This window comes from Crocodylus siamensis, chromosome 2, assembly GCF_052110815.1.
Source record: "Crocodylus siamensis isolate JL-2025a chromosome 2, ASM5211081v1, whole genome shotgun sequence".
Lineage (NCBI taxonomy): Eukaryota > Metazoa > Chordata > Crocodylia > Crocodylidae > Crocodylus > Crocodylus siamensis.
This window is the reverse complement of record NC_143396.1, coordinates 127,647,770-127,668,663: the sequence shown is the minus strand read 5'-3', so window position 1 is coordinate 127,668,663 and position 20,894 is coordinate 127,647,770. Positions and strand designations below refer to the sequence as shown.

The following is a 20,894-nucleotide window of genomic DNA, read 5'->3' as shown; positions in this document are numbered from 1 at the left end:
TTTTCCAGGATGGTACAGACCTCTAAATCAACAATGGAGGTAGAGATGCCCCAAAAGATCTTTGCTAGGTCTATTGCCAAAGAGGGAATTGGAATAGAAAGGCTGTCACTCAAATACCCCAGTTAAGACAACTTTAATACAACTCACCAAGTTTCACTCTTTGATTAAAGTATCATCCATCTAGAAGTAAATGCCTGACTATGATATGTATTTTCTCACAGAGACATTGAAGTAGAGAAGGCAGCCTTTTCCTGTTTTCTTGTTGCAAATTCTATCTGCTGCTTTATATTTATTTTTTTTAAAAGAAAAGCACCAGTACATTTTTAAAAACTGACAGTATCACTGCAGTAACAAACAAAAGTAAATGTGTACCATGGATGCAACTGTTATTTATTACTGAGAGAATGCCACAAGTCAAGTACTATATGCTAAACAAAACACAGGAACATAAGACCGGAAGGAACCGTCTGGGACATCCTGCCCAGTCCTCTGTCACTGCATACAACAGTCATAAGCATTCAATGGATATTAATGATGCTTAAGATATGAGCAGCATTGCAGTCATACAGGAAGAAGGGACATAAAATACCTGACGCACCTCAATCAGTTCTAAAGCTGTGTCTCATTTTAAGCCTTGAAACATTCAGATGCCAAACTAAGCTATAATGACTCACACTGGAGAGTCCATGAACTCTAGGGTAGCAGAGTATGAAATTCTATGTGCATTCTCCAAACAGCAGGGCTACAGGAAGGAGGATCCTACTAATGTAAAAGCACATTGAAAAAAAAATCATGTCTAAAATGTTTAACAATTGCTGTTTATTTGATTCATCCTGAATGTCTGCTTTGTCGGAACTTAAGTAAACACATAAGGCAGCAGGAAGAAGAGCATCTGCTCCTTCAGATCTCTACTCTGAACTGCAAGGTCGATCCCTTCATCTTCTCTTCATAATCCGCATCAAATGCCTTGTTCTGGGCCTCAGTGAAGTGATTCTTCCAGTCACCTGCAATTCCTGGGGAAGAAAACCAGGGATCATTGCTTGTAGATGTGTGGGAATGCTGCTCTGACATGCTGCAATTACAGTGCATCAGAGCAGACTTGCTTAATCGAGTCTGGTGGAGTGTGTTAATTACCACCATCTTGAAGTGCGGGACACTGAATACACGAGACACTGCAGGGGCTTTAACTAGAGCGGCTTTTGGGCCACTCTAATTAAGGTGCCTCTCTCCCACCCCTGGAGCACATGTAAAGATACCCTCTAGGTGCAATACTAGGCAGTACCATAGCAAGGCAGGGGGAGCAGGGCGACTGTCGTAGGCACCAAAGCAAAGGAGCACCAACAGATACAACCCAGCCAGGGCAGGGTGCAGGACAGAGCCGTGACTGGCTTGTTTGAGCGGTGTGGGGAAGGGGGAGGGCAGCTCCCACCACTTCTTGCACTCCCAGGCAAGCAGCGGGCGGCATGTGCCACACGGATCCGTGCGCAGGGCAATGGCAGGCTGCCACTGCAGGCTTGCTCTGGGCGCCAAACTTCCTTGCTAAGGTACTGATACTAGGGCCTGTTGAAACAGAGTAGCCAGTCCCTTTCAAGGCCAGAGGGCCTGTGACCTGCCAGTCCTATACAGTCATTTAGAGTTGATGGGGAGTGAACAGGGGCTTCCTGTGACAGAAAGAATAAGAGGGACTGCAATGGGCTGGTAGGAGGGTGCTAGTGTGAGGAAGCTGGTTCTGGTGGCTAGCTCCAGAGCCCAGAGAAAGGCTTCTGGCTCTGTGCAGGTGGCATTTTTTACATTACTTAGTTAATTTTGGATTGAATTAAGAAAACTGTTTAACTGTGCCCTAGAAAATGGCTCTGAGGGAGCTTGTAGATGTGGTGGGGAGTTCCTCAGGAGCTGGAGAAACACGCCAGCTCATCACACCTAGCCTGTTTCCTGGCCCACACATGCAGAATGGGACTGCTCTGACTGGACAGTCAGAACAGTTCCTTCTGAAACAGTGGAAAGAGAGGAGTGGTTACAGCTTCAGTGTGCTTCATGCTTTATTTCTTGAACTGTTCAGAGACCTCACTAGCCCTTCTCTCTTTCTTGTAGACTTGTTTGTAATGTCTGTGAAGGACGCTCACCTTTTCTCATGAAAGGAGACACACTGTGGTCCATTCCAGCAGATGCCATCATTGTGTAATTGGTAGTGGGGTTCTTCTTCATCTCTTGGAATGAGGTATGTTGGAGGATCTTTTTCAATACTTCCTCCTTCAGATCCTTTTCCAGGAAATGCAGCACTTTCCTTATTTCGTGTTCAGGATCCTAGCAAGAAGGGAGGACCCACATTCAGATGCTGAACAAAGGATGGGGACACTAAGAACAGATATTGGTAGAGAGTCACTTTTTCTAGCATGAGCGGTGGGGATGGGCAAAGCTAGAGTTAAGCATGGGGGGACTCAGAGATTAGCATGTCCATAGATGACTCTCATTAGTTTGCATGTTATATTAGTGGGAATGATAAAAGAATGCCTTTGCAGTTCTGTTTGTCTGAATTTAGGGGAGGCAAATCTTCAGGATCTTGCTGTCAGTTGTGATGCAGTTCTTCTTAGGAGTTCAGCACGTTGTGTGCAAAAGTAGTCCCTGCCTGAGTCTCTCTGCCTGATTGTGTGCATCTCTCTAATTACAGAACACTGCATGCTACTTGCAGACAAAACATTATGTGTTGTTATAGTCTTCCCTCTCTCACCTCTTTCATGTCCTCGTAGAACAGGTACAGAATACGCTTCTCCTTCCTCTTCTCCCACCAGCCTTTCACATGGTCATACCAGGATCCAAATGCAACTAAATCAAGAAGCAGAATAAGAATATGAATGTTTTTCTCTTCTCTCCACAGTGATATCAATAAAGAAACAGGGTTAAATAGTCAATATTCTAGGTTGATCTCACAAGAAAAATAACCTTCATGGCCTCATCAAACTAGGGGAATGATTTGATGAGGGCAGGCAAGGACACTATGTGATGAGATACTGCCTTCTAGTGCACCTGACTTACCACTAGAAGAACTGATCATTTGAGCCCTGGGTTGGACCAACCAGTTGATCAGATATGAGTTGTTTAAGAGACAGCTACTTTTTAGATCCAGACTAAAATTTGAGAAGGGCAGGCTCATGAGGGAAAGGTGGAAGTAATGTATTTTATCCTTCCCTTAAAGGCCTCTACCTAACTGTGATTTGGATAAATCCATAGGATGGATTCCCAGGTATTGGAAAGCAGTTTATTTTGAGTAGCTGAGACTCCAGAGCTTAGTGCCACAGAATAAGACAAGCTCCACGTGCTACCTTTTCCAGCGATGAATTTCTCCAGGTACTCATCCCAGGTGCCAGGTTCAGGGTGCAGCTTTGCCATCTGGTAGAAATGGAAGTAAGAGACAGCCACATCCTTAGCATTTCGGGCAACATAGATTATCTGTGGGAAAGAAAAGAACGTTTGCCATGGTCTGTGCAGACCACATTACCAAATAGCAAAGCTAGCTGATAAACAAGAAAGCAAACCTGAAAAATGTTTAAAAATTTTTTCACCTGTTCTTACTGGAATTCAAAATTTTTGTCAGTCTAAAATATTTCAACAAGCTCTATCACTGGCCAGAAAAGAGAAGAGTGGGACAACTCTGAATACTTTTCCTATTTTCTGTTTCATCCTCCAACAGGTAAGTGGCCTGTGAGCTTCCATTAAAGCCCTGTTACTGCTGCTGCCAGGATCTCTGGGCTCCTCCTCCAGCTTCTGTTTCCTGCCACTACCCCTGCTGCTCATCCTTGTCTTAGATAATGTTGGGCCAGTCACTTACTTTCTCTGAAACTTCATTCCCTATCTGTAAAACAGGGAGAACACTACTGCTTCCATCAATTCATTTCAGGTTTTTGGTATAAAATTTTTCTCTTGGTGGCAGTGTGTCTACAAAGTCTACACAATGGGACTGCTGCCTGGACTGGAGCTGCCAAGTGCTACTATGATGTGGGGGGAAAAAGAAAACATCAATAACCTTGCAGTTGTTTTTCCAAAAGGACACAGGAAGAAGCTGAACTGGAAGATGGGTCTTTACTAATCGAGGAGATGGGATTTGAGCCAGCTGTTCTAATCCTGGAAAACACAAGAGAAAAGCACTATGTTGGCAAGGTGTTTATGTTCACAAATAGGCTGTTATGGACTGGAGAATCAAGCCTAGACCCTCTGGTGGCAGCAAGCTAACCTTCTGTGTGTCTGCCAATTATGTCCAGGATGACTGAAGCAAGATGGGAAACAAATTGGCACTGCAAATGGCATTGGTGGAATTCTCTTCCTAGCAAGGGTGGATCCAGGATGGGGTATAGTGGTAGTTACACCCTGCTATGATTCTTACCTTACCCATACTTGAAAATGAACTGCCTGGCACTGCCAGCAGCATTTCTTTCCAGGAAAAAGTGACTTCATGGCTCATCGTAATCTACCTGAATCCTGCTAATCTCTCTTCCCTCTTAATGACCTGCTCTACTTTTTCATGGTCTTGATGTTCCACTATTCAAACCATCCTTTCTTCTGCAGTTTTGCTGCTTGTTAGCCATTCCTGGTAATGTCGTTCTTGTATTTCACAGCCCTGAAGACTGCTTTCAGCTCTAGCTAAAAACCTGAACTCAGGTAGGATAATAGTAACGCAGGCGTACAAATGACTGACTGACAAGTATTGGATGCACTGTTGAGATGCTCAAGAAGGCTAGATTTTGTTTTATGAATTTGAGTAGGAGATGCGCATTTCATTATAATGACTAAAGAAACACTATCCTTTGACTATTTTTGCCTAGTTTGTTGTGTTTTTAAACTCAACATATACTCTAGCAAATTAGTGTACATGCCAATAAATTTACATTTGTTTTTGCTTTGATTTGTAACTGAATAATAGAGTGCTAGGCCCCAGTCTCTTAGTAAAACTTATAGTTTCTGTCAACCGGAGAAAAAGATGGGTTGTTACATGTGGCAATATGCTATACCATCTGCACCCCTCTTTTCAAAACCCTAGATCCACCCGTGTTTCTGAGGCATGTGGTGTGTTCACATTGTTAGGTAGACCTGGAGCACATGTACTTGCCCGAATTCTTGGAGGGGCTTCTTCTCAGGAAGTCAGACTAGGTGATCCAAGCCACCTTGCCCATCTCTAGCATTTCTGGTTCTTGTGAAATGCATTAATGGAAAAACACATGAGAAACCTCCTGTTTCCTCCCACCTTACAAAAAGGTTTGAAAAGGTTTACAAAAAGGTGTCGTGAAATCCCACTAGCAGCCTTTCAGAATGTCAGCGTGTGGATGTGCACCATCCTTTCCCCCTTTTTGGCCAAAATTTTCAAACATTGTCAGCAACCAGCAGGTTCCACTGAGAAGGATGTAAATCTGGCCTTCAACAGGATTCTAAGCTGGGATTTACAAAAGGACTTACAGAGTCGGTGCTGATGCTTAACCCTCCATTGATCACCTGAAGGCGTTGGACATCTCACTCCATTCAGTAACCAACAGCAATCAATTTTGTTGTTTTCTTCTAATTTCTTCATCTAATGTCCTTGTGCACACATTCCTAATACCTTGTTCCTCAGAGCCCAATCCATTCCAACTTCCTCACACATATAGGACTAAGAAAAGCTTGTGATGTTAAGCAGAGTCAATAGTTATAGGAGTTGCATACCACGGGCAGTTACCTTGTGTTGTGACTGCTTCGTCATGGGCCATGCCACTGGTCTAAATTTGGAAGGGCTAGAATTTATCCCCTTCTTTTTTCTGTCTTTGTGGGCTTGTGAAATGTCCAACCATAACATTTATGTAATAACTGATATGAAAAATGAAGTAAAAACTATAGCAATTATGCTCTATTAAAATGATACAATAATTAACTGAAGGGAGAGGGTATATCGCTGCACAAAAAAGGAAGTACTTAAGCTTCTCTCCCTCTCCCCTTTTCTCCTATATGCACTTCACTCACCTTTTGGCCCTTTTATTTCTTTTCTGTCTTCTTTTTCAAGAGTTTCACAAGCACACCCTAAAACTTATTCTACATAAGAAAAACTCATGCACCCTATAAATGTAATGGTAAGATAAATCTCCATGTGGCACAAAGGCTTCTGACAAGCCACACTCAAGCTCTGGTTCTGAACCACCCATCCTATCCTTTAAACAAGCACCGAACCTCGCCAACCTCATCACCAGAAGCAAACTTCCTACGGCCCAAAATACACTTACTGGATCCAGACCGTGCCTGGACAAGAAATGTAAAATCTGTCAACACATCTCTGCCACTCGCACAATAACTACACCCTACAACAGCACCATCAATATTCCTGGATCTTCTACCTGTGCCTCCAGAGATGTAATTTATCTCGTCCAGTGCACTAAGTGCCCTGATAGAAAATATGTAGAAGAAACCAAACAACAACTACACACCAGAATGAATACATACCATAAATCTATCAAAGACAAAAACACTCAATTACCTGTGAGGGCACATTTCTCACAAGAAAACCACTCTCTCTCCAATCTCTCAGTTCTAATCTTCAAAGGGAATTTACAAAATACTTTTCACAGACTAACCTATGAACTCCACTTCATCAATCTGTTGGACACAAAAAACCATGGACTAGATATAGACATTGGATTTATGACACATTATAACTTGCCTAACATCTGACTCCCCAGGTAAACCTTCCACTTTTTACCAGCTATTCTCTTTCCCTTCCCCCTCCCCCCACCCATCTCCCATCCTTTGACTACAGCTATATTCATTCCCCCCTATCTCTTCTCACCTACTGACCACCTCAATTTACATTTTCACTGACTGTCTTTCTTGCATAACTGCTGGCCTCTGGCGGCTTTACCACTTCATTCAGGAAGAGCACACACCACCTGTGGATGCTTTCTCAGCCTGATGAAAGGTGTCTGTGCCCAAAAGCCTTTTAAGAATTTTTCCAACTATTTGAGTTGGTCTAATAAAATATATAGGATTTACCCAAAGAACCTTTTCTGACAAGCCTATATACATTTCTGCCATCTTTACAAGTATTTTTTTCAATAAGGCAAATTATTTTACCAATAACTGTTTGCTAACAGATTTGACATCCTTTAACATTAAGTAGTAAATGATGACATCAAGTGGTAAATTTACCCACAGGAGATTGCTCAAGTTGCCAACATTAAGCCATTTGTGACAGTGTCCAGAGTGACAGTAAACAGATGGGTTTTCTGGACCATTTTTTGCATTATTGTGTATGGAAGTCAGCTGTTGATGCTGAAAGGGGAGGGTAATTATAGGGCAGTGATATTACCTGGGTTTGGCTGTAATGTTCATAGTTTGCACTTACGGGCAAGATCCAGTAGGAGTCTCCCCATTGATATTGATGTACTTAGAGCACCTTTCATTCCAAAGAACTGTAAATGACTTGGAAATGTTAGGGGTTGAAGTCTCTCTTTAACTATATTCATGTATCTTTCATGCAGTTAATTCTAACCAATTGTTATGTATCAAAACATAGACTTTGATACTAAAATAACCACCTTCCAGCAGCCTTGTGAGATACTTAATACTCTCACCCTCTGTTTTGGATAGCATAATTCCTAAGGTGAAAACTGATAAAGCCTCAGCTGTGATCTTCCTTGCACTCTGCATGCAACATGGAAAGATTTACCATTTATTTTTCCAGGAACAATCAGCTCCATGAAAGGGACTCTGTTGAAAATTGCATCCCGTTTACACTTCTCTACATCACCATTGTTGTAAATCATGTCCACAATCTCACTGATCCATGTTGTGCCTGGAAATGGAAAGGACATCCAGGTCAGTTTTTCTCCTGTGTGCAGTAAGTGGGAAGTAAACATAAGATCAGATACTCAGCTGGTATAAATCAGAATAGTCTCACTGAAGTCTTTTATGCCAACTAAGGACTGGCTCATTTTCTTTAGCCTAAAAGGCAGACTGTCAGTACCCTCAAAGCTAATGTCATAAGCCTATCATTAGCAAATCTGTTCTTGAACATGTGATATATGAATCAAAGGGTCTTCATTGTGGAAGGCCATCACCAAAACAGATATAACATCCTAATGTTTATGCCTCTGCCTTTTTCTGAAAAAGAGATGCAAGTTTCTCACCTGCTTGCTTTAGAGGAAAATGACTCAAGAACCAATGAGTAAATCGATACAGCTTTGTAATTGTACATCTCTGAACATCTGAAGTCAAAATGCAACTTCACCCAACCCATGAAAGAACAGGTTACCTCCACTCCTCATGGTCAAAATTGGATCAGAAATTCCCCTTTCTGAACACTGATGATAGCTTTGCAGTAATATTTCAGGGGGAAATCAGGGGGAAATCAGGAGTCTACATGTGCACCCAGGACAGCAGAAAATTGAGCTGGGGAGGAGCAATTTAGGCCATAGCTGCTCTTGCCCTGCTCTTCTCCTTTGCAGCAGCCAGGGGGGAATTCCAGGCTCTGGCTGCAGCTGTCTGGGTGCCAGACCCAAGCTGGAAGGAGGTATGGGGGTCAGGCCCAGGCTCTGGCTTGTGGTAGCAGTGTGGCCTGGGGTCTGGGGGGGTAGCCCTGGGCTGGCAAGGAGCACATGGTGGTAAGCCTAAGTAGCGGGTGGCTGCATTGGGCGGCAGAGGAGCTCACTGCAGCACAATGTGGGTAGGCAGCAAGCAGAAGTGCAGCCCCCTGCTGACTGTTCTGACCTGGTGCAGTTTACTCCCAGGTCAGTGTCTACATGTGCCTTTCTGCACAGTAAATAAATCTGCAGTAGGGTAGTACTTGTATTTACATGTATTTCTCTTATGTGGAGTTTATTAGTTCCCTGTGGTCTACTAGCACTGCACATGTAGGCGTGAGACGTTTACTGCAGAGCTAATTAGGCAACTCCACAGTAGATGTCTCATATAGACATACCCACTGCAACTGAAATGTTGGTTTGCCCATAACTCAGCATCCCTCCCTGCTATGGCAAGGGGCCTTGCAGTCTTAATCTGTTTTGGTGAATAGCATAAGGCGATTTTTCTGGTTGGAAATCTGTTATATGGCTAAGGTTGTTCACATTTAAAAAAACCCAGGTGTACAACAGTGTTTTGGTCTGGGTTGCTCACTAAAGAGAGATTGTAAAGAAAAAGATACATATCAGCAAGGAATACATAAAGGGCTTACAGTCTGAATGAGCCCTTCCTGTAGTACAAGAGCTAGGCAAGAACCGACAGTTCTGCTTTGGATGTGTGATTTCTAACTACTTAAAAAGAATCTTGAAACAGAGCAGACTACCTGATTTTGGGTAGGTGGCAATGAGAAGATCATCTGGCCTGGTTTGGAAGTTCTCCACTTGGTGCCAAGCTTCAGCAGTACTCCAGAAGAGGGGAACACCATGGACATTCTCTAATTCTCTCCTGTATATGTTTTCACCTTTTTCCATCCTGGAGGTGCTGGACTACAGGGAAAGAAAATAATTTAAGCTCCATGCTTCCACTACAAAGTGTTTAGACAATCCCACCCCCCTTCAAATTAGCACTTATTTTCTCATTAGTATTTGGGACACTTGCCGGTGTTAAATTATTACTGGTAACTTATGTAATGTCCATACTTGTATAAAAGTTATTGGGCTTGTGGCCATGCTGGCTGCCATCTCTAGAGTGACATGACAGCAAGACCTCACAAAGTTTGATTTAGAAGACTGCAAAGCTTTGTACAGAAACACTGGGCTTGCTCCCTAGGTGGTGTAAAGCCAATGGAGCTCTACACCAACAGATGACCAGCAAGTGGTGCCCCCTGAATTCCTGAATGCTAGAATTAGTACCCTGATCAGTGATCAAAGTCTTACTGTCATTGCAATGAGAAGAAGGATGAGGATATTGGGATAGCATTTCTGAAAAAGATTAGAAATTGAAATTGATTTAAAACATTACTGATGTGATGGAGGGAACAGTACTCAGTGCTACAGCAAATGAGCTGCCTGAAACAGCATGTTGACTCTAGAGATGACTTTCATGGGAATTAGATACACGTGTCAAGAAGCAAGCTAGTACTAGCTAGTTGTTTACTTTTTTAAACAAAAGGCCAGACTGAGGGCCCCCCCTCCCCTCCAGTTGCATGAAAGAGTAACTTTCTCCAGCATTGCCCTACTGAAACTAGTGGGCCTTCTCATGGAGTGAGATGCTACTCAACATGAATAATCCAATCAGAATCCAGCCTTAACATCATATCCATAAATCCTTATTTGCACGAAGTAATTTAAATCCTGCAACATGGCTCTATAAGCTTTTTCATATAGTCCAAGGATGCATATTTGCATTTATATACATGCGTTGGTTGTATTTTAATTTTCAGAGCAGCTTTTTCTCTAAAAGCTATAATTCTGGCAAGTTTGACACTGCAGGGAATTCAGATGCCATGGCAGTGGCATGTCTGTATAATAGTGTGACAGAAGCTTGAACTCACAAAATTTCCAGAGAAACATGATTTTTTTAAACCTTGTGAAATCAGATCCTCAGCCAGTGCCATTTAGTGTAAATGAGAATACAAGCTGAGGATCCTGCTCCATGTTCTCCCACCCCCTGCCACAAACTGCTAGATAAAAAAAAACTTCAGAAAATGAAAATCCTGTCTCAGAGGCAAACAGTACAGTGGGTGCCATTACACCGTGTGCAGGTCATATTGTAGTTTATTAACATTTATATTATTTAAGGTGTTTTGGAAGATGTATCCCTTAGAAAAAAAATATTATCTGCAGAAATTGGAAAAAGCACAGGCATTTCCATTATCACTTAAAATGTAGAAAGCTAAATTTTTTTTTCAAGAACGCTTCACATTGAAACTTCATGTTAAATTGTCCTTGCCACGTGAACTCACCTACCATCATTCCAGGAGAATATATGTTAATTTAAAAGAGCTCATTAAACCTGGCATACACCTTGCAAAAAAGCAGTGCTCTCTCTCAAAACAATCACCTGCAATCTCTAAGCACAATAAAATGATTCAATGTCAGCAAGTTTAAACCAGAATATTTTGGCTGCTATAGATCTAAAACAGGCACTTGGTACAATGCAAGGGCTTGGGCTAGGAAACACACACCAATAAACCGAATCAATTTAGTAACATCAGAACAAACCCTTAAGGCAAAAACATTTTAACTGCTGCTCTCTGTCACAGGGGTGCAGGATTATTTTAATACAGCACAATTACCAAATTAAGTAGAAGTGTTTTAAGTGTGTTTTAACCAATTTCAGTTCATCTGTATTTTGGAAATGCAGTACACTACCTTGCACTTAGTGTATACAAAGTGCATGGGCATACCAATAATTAACCTTGGAGTAAAAAGGGGAAGGGCCTTAATACGAACTGGCTGTTCTGTGTTAATGACCTATGTGCATGCTTTGATTGTGGAATCAGAAACTAGGCTAAGGGTTAGCAACCTTCTCCAGTGGTGGGCTCAGGTACGATACAAGCAGTAGTAGGACCTGGCTGTCACCTTGGCCACAACTGCATCTCCCTACCGCTTGGCTGCAATGCAGCAGGGGACAGCTTCTTCTGCCCAACCACCTAGCTATGCCATAGTTCAGGAGTTTTCAACTTTTTTAATAAGTGTACCCCTGGCAGCCCCCTTTTTAATAAATGTACCCACCGGGGGGGGTGGGGGGGGGCAAGCGGCTGGATGTGGAGCTGGGGTGGAGTGGGGGTGGTGAGTGTCCAGTGAGAGAGCAGAGGGGTGGTGAGCAGTGGCAGTGTGGCCCTGCTCTCGCCTTGCCTTGGCCTTGATCCCATGAGTCAGTGGTGTGGGATGGCAGCGCACCAACCCCAGCTGCCCCCACATGCTCCCTGGGACCTTTCAAAGTACCCCCAGGGTACAATCCCTGACATAGCTTCTGAATGCTGCTGAAGCCCCAGATCTGTGAGCCAGATCCAACAGTTCCAACAGGCCAGGACTGGTGCTCAGGCCATAGGTTGCCAACCCTTGAGCTAAACCATTGTAACTCACCCATTTATAGTTTAGCTACTGATTATTTTAGGGTAAGAGTTGGGGTCTCTGTATTGTTCTGAGTTATGCTGTACAGGCATCCACTACAAGCATTCACATGAGTAATGCATGGTAGGTAATGCACTGTAATGTCAAACCCAAGCTCACTGCACAAGTCCCATATAGCCAGGCCCTAAATGTTTGCACTGGTATGAGCTGATGGTTATGCACAGCACCTCATGTAATCTAAACCTTTCACTCTATCTAACTAATTAGCCATCCAAAGTGAAACACAAATGGAGGGGCCCGGGGATTCTGAGTTTGCCTTCTCACTGATGCCATGGAGCAGAAAATATGCTAACATCTGTTTTTCCAATTGGTGCTCCAAGGCTGGGTCTACACAACAAACTTCACCTGGCCCAACAGGGTCACTGGGGGTGGGAAGAGATGTTGGTCCTGACAGATACTAACAGGGTGGCAATAACCCTTAGATGCAATCTATATTGGGGAAACCAATGCTCCCTACTGGTACAGCCTGTGTCACTTGTAGGCTGTTGTTTTATGATTAGTATAATTATACCAGTACAAAGCACAGCTTTCCCAGTACAAATTAATCCACACAGAGTGGTCTAGGACACTAATATTCCTATATGGGTGAAGCACTTATCATGTAGAACATAGCCCCAGGTGCAGCTCGGTGTTGGGAATAAACAGTAAATATATCTATTTCTCATCAAGTCCAACATCTTGCATAACACAGGCTCTGCAATTTCATCCCATAATACTAGCATCAAGCCTGTAACAAATTATTAAGGCCTTTTTAGGACTACACAAAAAAACAGGAGATTCATTTCAGCTGTACCTTGCATAAAGAAAATCCTAGCAACACTGAGCAGTAAAAAATACTACACCTGTGTTTCTTGTACATGCCGTGAGCTCAGTGGTCCTTTGTGATGGCGTACAGTTTTGCAATAACAAAAGGAGTTTCTGTGTTGGATGTTGATGCTATTGTTCAGTCTATAGCAGGTGGTCAAAACTCCAGAGACCAACATTAATACTACTGAAATTATCTTTGCTTCCACAAGACTTATAGTTTCATAGTTTCTAGGGTTGGAAGGGACCTGAGCAGATCATCGAATCCAACCCTCTGCCATGGCAGGAAAGAGTACTGGGGTCAAACGACCCCAGCAAAGTGTACATCTTGCCTCCTTTTAAAGACCCCCAGGGTAGGAGCCAGCACCACTTCTCTTGGAAGTTGGCTCCAAATCCTAGCCGCCCTGACCAAGAAGTAGTGCCTCCTGATATCTAGCCTAAATCTACCCTCTGCCAGCTTGTGACCGTTATTCCTGGTCACTCCTGGTAGTGCTCAGGGGAACAGGGACTCCTCCAATGCCTGCTGGTCGCCTCTGACTAGTTTGTAACAGGCCACTAGATCCCCCCTCAGCCTTATCTTATGGAGGCTGAACAGGTTCAGGTCCCGTAGCCTCTCCTCGTAGGGTCTGCCCTGCCCCAGTCATGCGAGTGGCCCTCCTCTGGACCCTCTCCATGTTGTCCACATCCCTCTTGAAGTGCAGTGCCCAGAACTGGACGCAGTGCTCCAGCTGCGGCCTGACCAGTGCCGCATAGAGGCACTGCTCGAGATGCATCTGTGGATGCATGACAAGGTGCAGTTGGCCTTTCTGACTGCATTCCCACACTGCCGGCCCATGTTCATCTTGGCATCAATGATGACTCCAAGATCCTTTTCTGCTTCTGCACTGATGAGAGGGCATTTCCCCAGCCTGTAGGTATGGTGCTGGTTCTTCCTCCCATCACCTTGCACTTGTCAGTGTTGTATCCCGTCCTATTCTCGTCCGTCTACCCCTGTAACCTGTCTAGGTCTGATTGCAGCCTATTCCTCCCTTCTAACATGCCCACATCCCCCCACATCTTAGTGTCATCAGCAAATTTGAACAGGGTGCTATTTACCCCCTTGTCCAAGTCACTGATGAAGATGTTGAACAGTGCGGGTCCGAGGACCGAGCCCTGCGGATCCCCACTGCCCACATCCCTCCAGGTTGAGAATGACCCATCCACAACCACTGTCTGGGTGCGGCCCTCCAGCCAGTTGGTGACCCATTTGACTGTGTGGGTGTCTACACCACAGCCCCCCAGTTTCTTAATGAGAATGGGGTGAGAGACAGTGTCGAATGCCTTCCGAAAGTCCAGGAAAACTATGTACACGGCTACCCCTGCATCTAATGATTTGGTGATCTGGTCATAGAAGGCCACCAGGTTGGTCTGACAGGACATGCCGCTAATGAACCCGTGTTTGTTGCCCCTAAGCATAATCTCCCCTGCTGGCCCCTTGTGGACATGCGCCAGAATAATTCTCTCAAAAAGCTTACTCAGGATTGAGGTAAGACTAACTGGCCTATAGTTTCCCTGGGTCCTCCTTCCTCCCCTTTTTGAAGATGGGAACCACATTGGCCCTCTTCCAGTCCTCTGGCACCACTCCAGAGCACCACGAGTGCTCGTAAAGCCGTGCCAGGGGTCCCACAATGACCTCAGCCAATTCCTTTAGCACTCTGGGGTGGAGATTGTCCGGACCAACTGATTTGAATACATCCACTTCCTCTAGAAGTTCCCTAACTAGTTCCTCACTAACTCTTGGCCTAGGTGCACCTCCCCTGGGGTCTGAGGGGGGCCCAGAGGCGTGGGTGGGTGTTCCTGTCCCTGCTCAGGAAAATGGAGGCAAAGAAATCGTTAAATATGTTCTTGAAATATTTCAAGAACATCGATTTATACTGTAAGTGTCTGCTCAACAAAGCGTGCTGCTGCCTGCTCTTCTGTCCTCTTCTGAAGAGCCACACCACTGAACCATGGAGGGAATAGCCCCACTGTCATTCCTGTGCTCACATGTTCATGCTGCCATGAGAATGGAAAAGTGTATTGACATAGGCCTAGACTGGGCCTATGTGACGGGTTTCTTACACTTCCTTATCCCAGCCGATCTTAACCACTGCAGAGTGACCCAGGCCATGCAGAGGTCCTCTTCTCACTGCGATACAGTCTCACAGGCTACCTACCCCCATGGCATGCCTCTGCTCCCACTTACTCCTCCAGGCGTCGAGTGGGTAAGGTAACCAGTAGGGTGAACGTGCTGGACTTTAGGAAAGCTGATTTCAGCAAACTCAGGTGATTAGTGAAGGATGCACTGCAGAGTAGTAGTTTTGAAATGATGGGAGCCCAAGAAGGGTGGCTGTGCCTTAAGGAAGCTATACTTCGTGCACAAAGCGAGACGATCCCCGTGCGAGGTAAAAGAGGGAAAGGGGCCAGGAGGCTTCCCTGGCTGACCAGAGAAATCCAGGGCAGACTAAGGGCCAAAAGGGGAGCACATAAAAAGTGGAAACAGGGAGAGATCACCAAAGAGGAATATACCTCTTCTGCTCGTGCTTGTAGGGAGGCAGTTAGACAGGCCAAAGCTACCATGGAGCTGAGGATGGCAACCCAAGTAAAAGACAATAAGAAATTGTTTTTTAGATATATAGGGAGTAAAAGGAAGGCCCAGGGAGGAATAGGACCCCTGCTAAATGGGCAGAAACAATTGGTGACGGACAGAGGGGACAAGGCTGAACTCCTCAACGAGTTCTTCGCCTCAGTGTTCCTAAGCGAGAGGCACGACAAGTCTCTCACTGGGAGTGTAGGGAGGCAGCAGCAAGGCACCAGACTTCCATGCGTGGACCCTGAGGTGGTGCAAGGTCACTTGGAAGAACTGGATGCCTTTAAGTCGGCAGGCCCGGATGAGCTCCATCCGAGGGTACTGAAGGCACTGGCCGACATCATTGCAGAGCCACTGGCGGGAATATTTGAACGCTCGTGGCGCACGGGTCAAGTCCTGGAGGACTGGAAAAAGGCCAATGTGGTTCCCATTTTCAAGAAGGGGAGGAAGGAGGACCCGGGTAACTATAGGCCAGTCAGTCTCACCTCCATCCTTGGCAAAATCTTTGAGAAAATCATCAAGGCTCACATTTGTGAGAGCCCGGCAGGACAAATTATGCTGAGGGGAAACCAGCACGGGTTCGTGGCAGGTAGATCGTGCCTGACCAATCTAGTCTCTTTTTATGACCAGGTCACAAAACGCCTCGACGCAGGAGGAGGGGTGGATGTCGTATACTTGGACTTCAGGAAGGCCTTTGATACGGTATCCCACCCCATACTGGTGAACAAGTTAAGGGGCTGTGACTTGGATGACTGCACAGTCCAGTGGGTGGAGAATTGGCTGGAGGGTCGCACCCAGAGAGTTGTGGTGGATGGGTCGGTTTCGACCTGGAAGAGTGTGGGCAGTGGGGTCCCGCAGGGCTCGGTGCTTGGACCGATACTCTTTAATGTCTTCATCAGCGACTTGGACGAGGGGGTGAAATGTACTCTGTCCAAGTTTGCAGATGACACTAAGCTATGGGGCGAAGTGGACACGCCGGAGGGCAGGGAACAGCTGCAAGCAGACCTGGACAGGTTAGACAAGTGGGCAGAAAACAACAGAATGTAGTTCAACAAGGAGAAATGCAAAGTGCTGCATCTAGGGAGGAAAAATGTCCAGCACACCTACAGCCTAGGAAATGACCTGCTGGGTGGCACGGAAGTGGAAAGGGATCTTGGAGTCCTAGTGGACTCCAAGATGAACATGAGTCGGCAGTGTGACGAAACCATCAGAAAAGCCAATGGCACTTTATCGTGCATCAGCAGATGCATGACAAATAGGTCCAAGGAGGTGATACTTCCCCTCTATCGGGCGCTGGTCAGACCGCAGCTGGAGTACTGCGTGCAATTCTGGGCGCCGCACTTCAAGAAGGATGCGGATAACCTGGAGAGGGTCCAGAGAAGGGCCACTCGTATGGTTAAGGGCCTGCAGGCCAAGCCCTACGAGGAGAGATTAGAGAAACTGGACCTTTTCAGCCTCCGCAAGAGAAGGTTGAGAGGCGACCTGGTGGCTGCCTATAAGTTCGTCAGGGGGACACAGAAGGGAATTGGTGAGTATTTATTCACCAAGGCACCCCCGGGGGTTACAAGAAATAATGGCCACAAGCTAGAAGAGAGCAGATTTAGATTGGATATTAGGAGGAACTTCTTCACCGTTCGAGTGGCCAGGGTATGGAACGGGCTCCCAAGGGAGGTGGTGCTCTCCCCTACCCTGGGGGTATTCAAGAGAAGGTTGGATGTGTATCTAGCTGGGGTAATGTAGGCCCAGCACTCTTTCCTGCTTATGCAGGGGGTCGGACTCGATGATCTATTGAGGTCCCTTCCGACCCTATCATCTATGAATCTATGAATCTATGAATCCTCCTTCCACAACCCTGCAAACTACCTCCCATGTGGTCCTCACATCAGATATGCTCCAGAACCTGAAGGGGAACAGCTTCCCATGCGTGGTACTGCCCCTGAGCTAAGAAGGCCTGCTTTTCAGCAGAGCTCCGTAGCTTGCCTTCACTAAAGTGGCTTTATTGCTTCCCTCTCGGGAGGTAGCATGCCAGAACAAGGTGATGGCACAGCACAACAGCACCTGAGAATATTGTAGGGAGGATCGAGCAGGCCTTTCCAACCTCCCACTGCAGTCTGCTGGTGCTTAATAGCTGCAACATATGACTGTTTAGTTAAAGCCTTGTGAAGATAAACTCAGATTGCCTCCGGGTGGAAATGAAGTTGCTCCCCAGATTTTGTGCATGTACTTTGCTTTTTATTGGCCATCCCTGTCCATAGGCTGTTCCTTTATTCTCTCTCATAGGCTCTAATGCCCAAAGCAGTGGTTTCCCACCAGCAGGTTGCATAGGGGGAGTTGGCTGGCCTTCCCATTGACAAGCATTGATGTGCTGTTATGCCCTGCTGCTCTGAGCATGCTGTCTCCAGAATGGGAAGCAATATGGCTGAACTAGTACAGGCAGGCTACTTAGCTCTGCCGAGAAGCAGGGATCTCTGGCCCTGGCTCGATGCCACATGGGTGTTTATGGCTATTCTACTTCTGGTTCTGGACCATATCTGAAAATTGGCCCACATGAGAGAGAGGCTGTGGGGCTGCACAGGCAAGTAGGGGAAAGTTGGTTGTGGTTTCTTGGTAAGAGAGGGCAAAGAGAAATTAATACGTTGAGCAGGGGGGAAAGGGTGCTGTACTAACATCTCCAGTGTGGCTGGGGAGTACGTGTCCCTTCGCCCCCGGCCCCCACTCAAGTTGCATTTTAAGCTATGCAGGGCACTATCTGCAGGCCCTGGGAAGTGTGGGGAGGGATGATTGATTACATGAAGGCCCTGAACCCCCAGCTCTGTTTGGAGGCCAGCATAACCCACACAGAGCACTTAGCATTGTTCAGAACCCGTTCCCATAAAGGGATATGGCAATGGAAGTATTAACTGGCTTTATGTTTCTTTGGAAAGCACAGGCAGCTGCATGTCCCTCAAAAGGAACTCACAAGGTGATGTCTGCTCTCCCACTGGCCCTGTGTTCTTCTGAAGATCAACAGCTGTGTCCCAAGGGGATCGTGCCTATACAACACATAATGGAGTTTCATTGGGTTAACAGGGCAGGGTGAGCAGTTTGCTGTGCCTGGTTTCTTCAGCCTCAGTTGACCTTTTCTGCTGGCAAGTCAAAAGCAGGCTCTGAGTATTACAGGAGTGCCTGGAAACCCCGGCTGGGATCAGGGCCATCATCCTATATATTGCAAAACTATATCATTAGAAATGATACTGAGCTTGCTGAGCAGAGACAAGAAAGACAAGGGGAGGGGAAAAGGTGTTATTTTCATTTTACAGAGGCACAGAAAGATGATAAGTATGTCCACAATGCAGCAGAGAGTAGTGATACCCAAACTAATGTGGGTCCTGGTAGCTCTGGGCCATCGTAGCTAAGCTGCTTCTCCTTCTTAGGTGGGTTATGCTCTCCCTGCATGGCTTCCCCAAGGTCTCAAGCATGTCTCAAGCAAGTGACAGCACATCTCCCAAATCCCCCACCCAGTGCCACAATAACACCCTTCTCAAATCAGTTTGGTTTTCAAAAGGGCTTGAGGAAACGTGATGAGCACATCCCTTGTGATGAGCACATCCCTCAGCAAATGGGGAGGTAGGGGAGGAGCTGTTTGCAGACTGGGTCAATGGTGTTTGCTTTTCCTTATTATCCCAGTAGGACTAGTCCCAGGCAGACAGCAGGGCACCCATGAATGGTAGGACTGTCCTCAGAGCTACCCTGCCATGCCCCGTCTCCAATGGGTCACAGTAAACTGTTGCACTGAGCCTTCCTTTCCAAAAACAACCGAGCAAAGAAGGAAATGTTGGGAGGTAGGAACATGCTGCAGGCTGATGCAGCAAGGTGAGTGTGTGCAGAAAGATGGGCAGCAGTGCTGGTGAAGAGACAGCTGTTTTTCTGACTGAAAAGGCGAGGGTGACAGTACCGCACCAGCATCCCCTGAGCACAGTGAGGCTTGGGAGATAAGGATGAGCAGAGTACACAGGAGGAGTGGAAGACAGCAACTCTTGGACCACTAATACCAATTTTGCCCCTATTAAAGCAAAGATAAAAATTGGAATGTGACAATGACCTGCTTTGTCAGCAAGACAGTGGTCAAAATGCTTCCGTATTTACAGGCATACCTCGTTTTATTGCGCTTCACTTTATTGCGCTTTACAGATATTGCGTTTTTTACAAATTGAAGGTTTGTGGCAACCCTGCGTCGAGCAAGTCTATCGGTGCCATTTTTCCATCGGTTAGCATTTTTTAGCAATAAAGTATTTTTTAATTAAGGTATGTACATTGTTTTTTTAGACATAATGCTATTGCACACTTAATAGACTACAGTATAGTGTAAACACAACTTTTATATGCACTGGGAAACCAAAAAATTCGTGTGACTCGCTTTATTGCGATATTCGCTTTTTTGTGGTGGTCTGGAACCAAACCCGCAATATCTCCGAGGTATGCCTGTACTAGCATTAAAGATGCAAGAATGCAGAGAGGGAAGATTATTCATTGAGGAGTGGATTGAGCAATATCCCCTTAATTCAACCACTCATTTCTGTTCCAGTAACTGCATCAGAAACAGAAGACTGCAACCAATCTTCTGCAAGCAGCTTTTAGCCAGCTTGCATTGAAACAGCCAGCTAACCAAAACAGCCCTTTTACAACTGGTATCAGATTTACTTCACAGTAATTCTTAGGCCCTGATTCAGAGTGAAAACCACTTGGGCGGGAGAGCTGGAAAGCTTACCGAGTCTGCAGTTGTGTTCTGGTGAGGTCCAGTCACCCAGACTTTAGGATCTCCCTACTGGCAGGACGAGCCAACAGCTTGTGTTCCTTGCTCACTCTTTCCTGAAGTAATCTGAGTCCTTCCCACAGTTCTCAGCTGAAGAAAATAGGATTTGCTTTCCAATTGGCAGAATTTCTCTTTAGGGCTGGCAGACTAAGATCTTTCCAGGAAGTGGATGCTTGGGAAGAGATTAAAAAGGGACTGTTTCACAATTCTGCCAATCAGAGAGTTGACTCCAGGCTGCCTGATCAGCTCTGAAGGCAAAAACTGCCTGACTGAACAAGTTATTGCCCAAGGGTGATCCCAGCCTCCTATCACCTCATTAAATCCTTATAGCCAAGCCTCGCCTAGGCTCCCAAGCTCTATAATAAAGAGGACTTTCTTAACACAACCCCAGTTTGTTATCTGCTACAGGGGCAGCTTTCAAGGTGGAAAGGCTTTGAGAATGCGATTGCAAGCACTGTACTAGGCATAGGGGTGAGCAGGGTTCTTGTCATGGTGCACATCCTTTTACCAAGAAGCTGGCAGGCTGCCTTTCTTAGAGCAGGACAGCTCGGTCCATGCTTCTGTGGAATGGACAGTATAGACAAAAGCTAATGCTTAGCTTGTACAGACGTGGAACTGTCCATCCACGGACCTCAAAGGAAGG

General features: G+C 45.6%; 2 protein-coding genes across 2 annotated transcripts; one reads left to right on the top strand and one right to left on the bottom strand.

Moving 5' to 3' along the window:
* Nucleotides 1–118: 118 nt before the first annotated feature.
* LOC149870760 (sulfotransferase 1 family member D1-like) lies at nt 119–20,398 on the bottom strand. Its single transcript, XM_090036809.1, has 8 exons — nt 20,207–20,398; nt 9,293–9,455; nt 7,679–7,804; nt 4,022–4,119; nt 3,321–3,447; nt 2,729–2,823; nt 2,124–2,304; nt 119–1,013 (listed from the first exon to the last, which is right to left on the bottom strand). Exons 2-8 carry the CDS (start codon nt 9,438–9,440, stop codon nt 901–903), a joined length of 888 nt encoding a protein of 295 aa, XP_089892935.1. The 5' UTR covers nt 9,441–9,455; nt 20,207–20,398; the 3' UTR covers nt 119–900.
* Nucleotides 5,316–6,801, top strand: LOC149870761 (uncharacterized). The gene is made up of 2 exons (XM_090034461.1): nt 5,316–5,393; nt 6,118–6,801. The coding sequence occupies exons 1-2, from the start codon at nt 5,316–5,318 to the stop codon at nt 6,682–6,684; spliced, it is 645 nt and encodes a 214-aa protein (XP_089890587.1). The 3' UTR covers nt 6,685–6,801.
* Nucleotides 20,399–20,894: the final 496 nt, after the last annotated feature.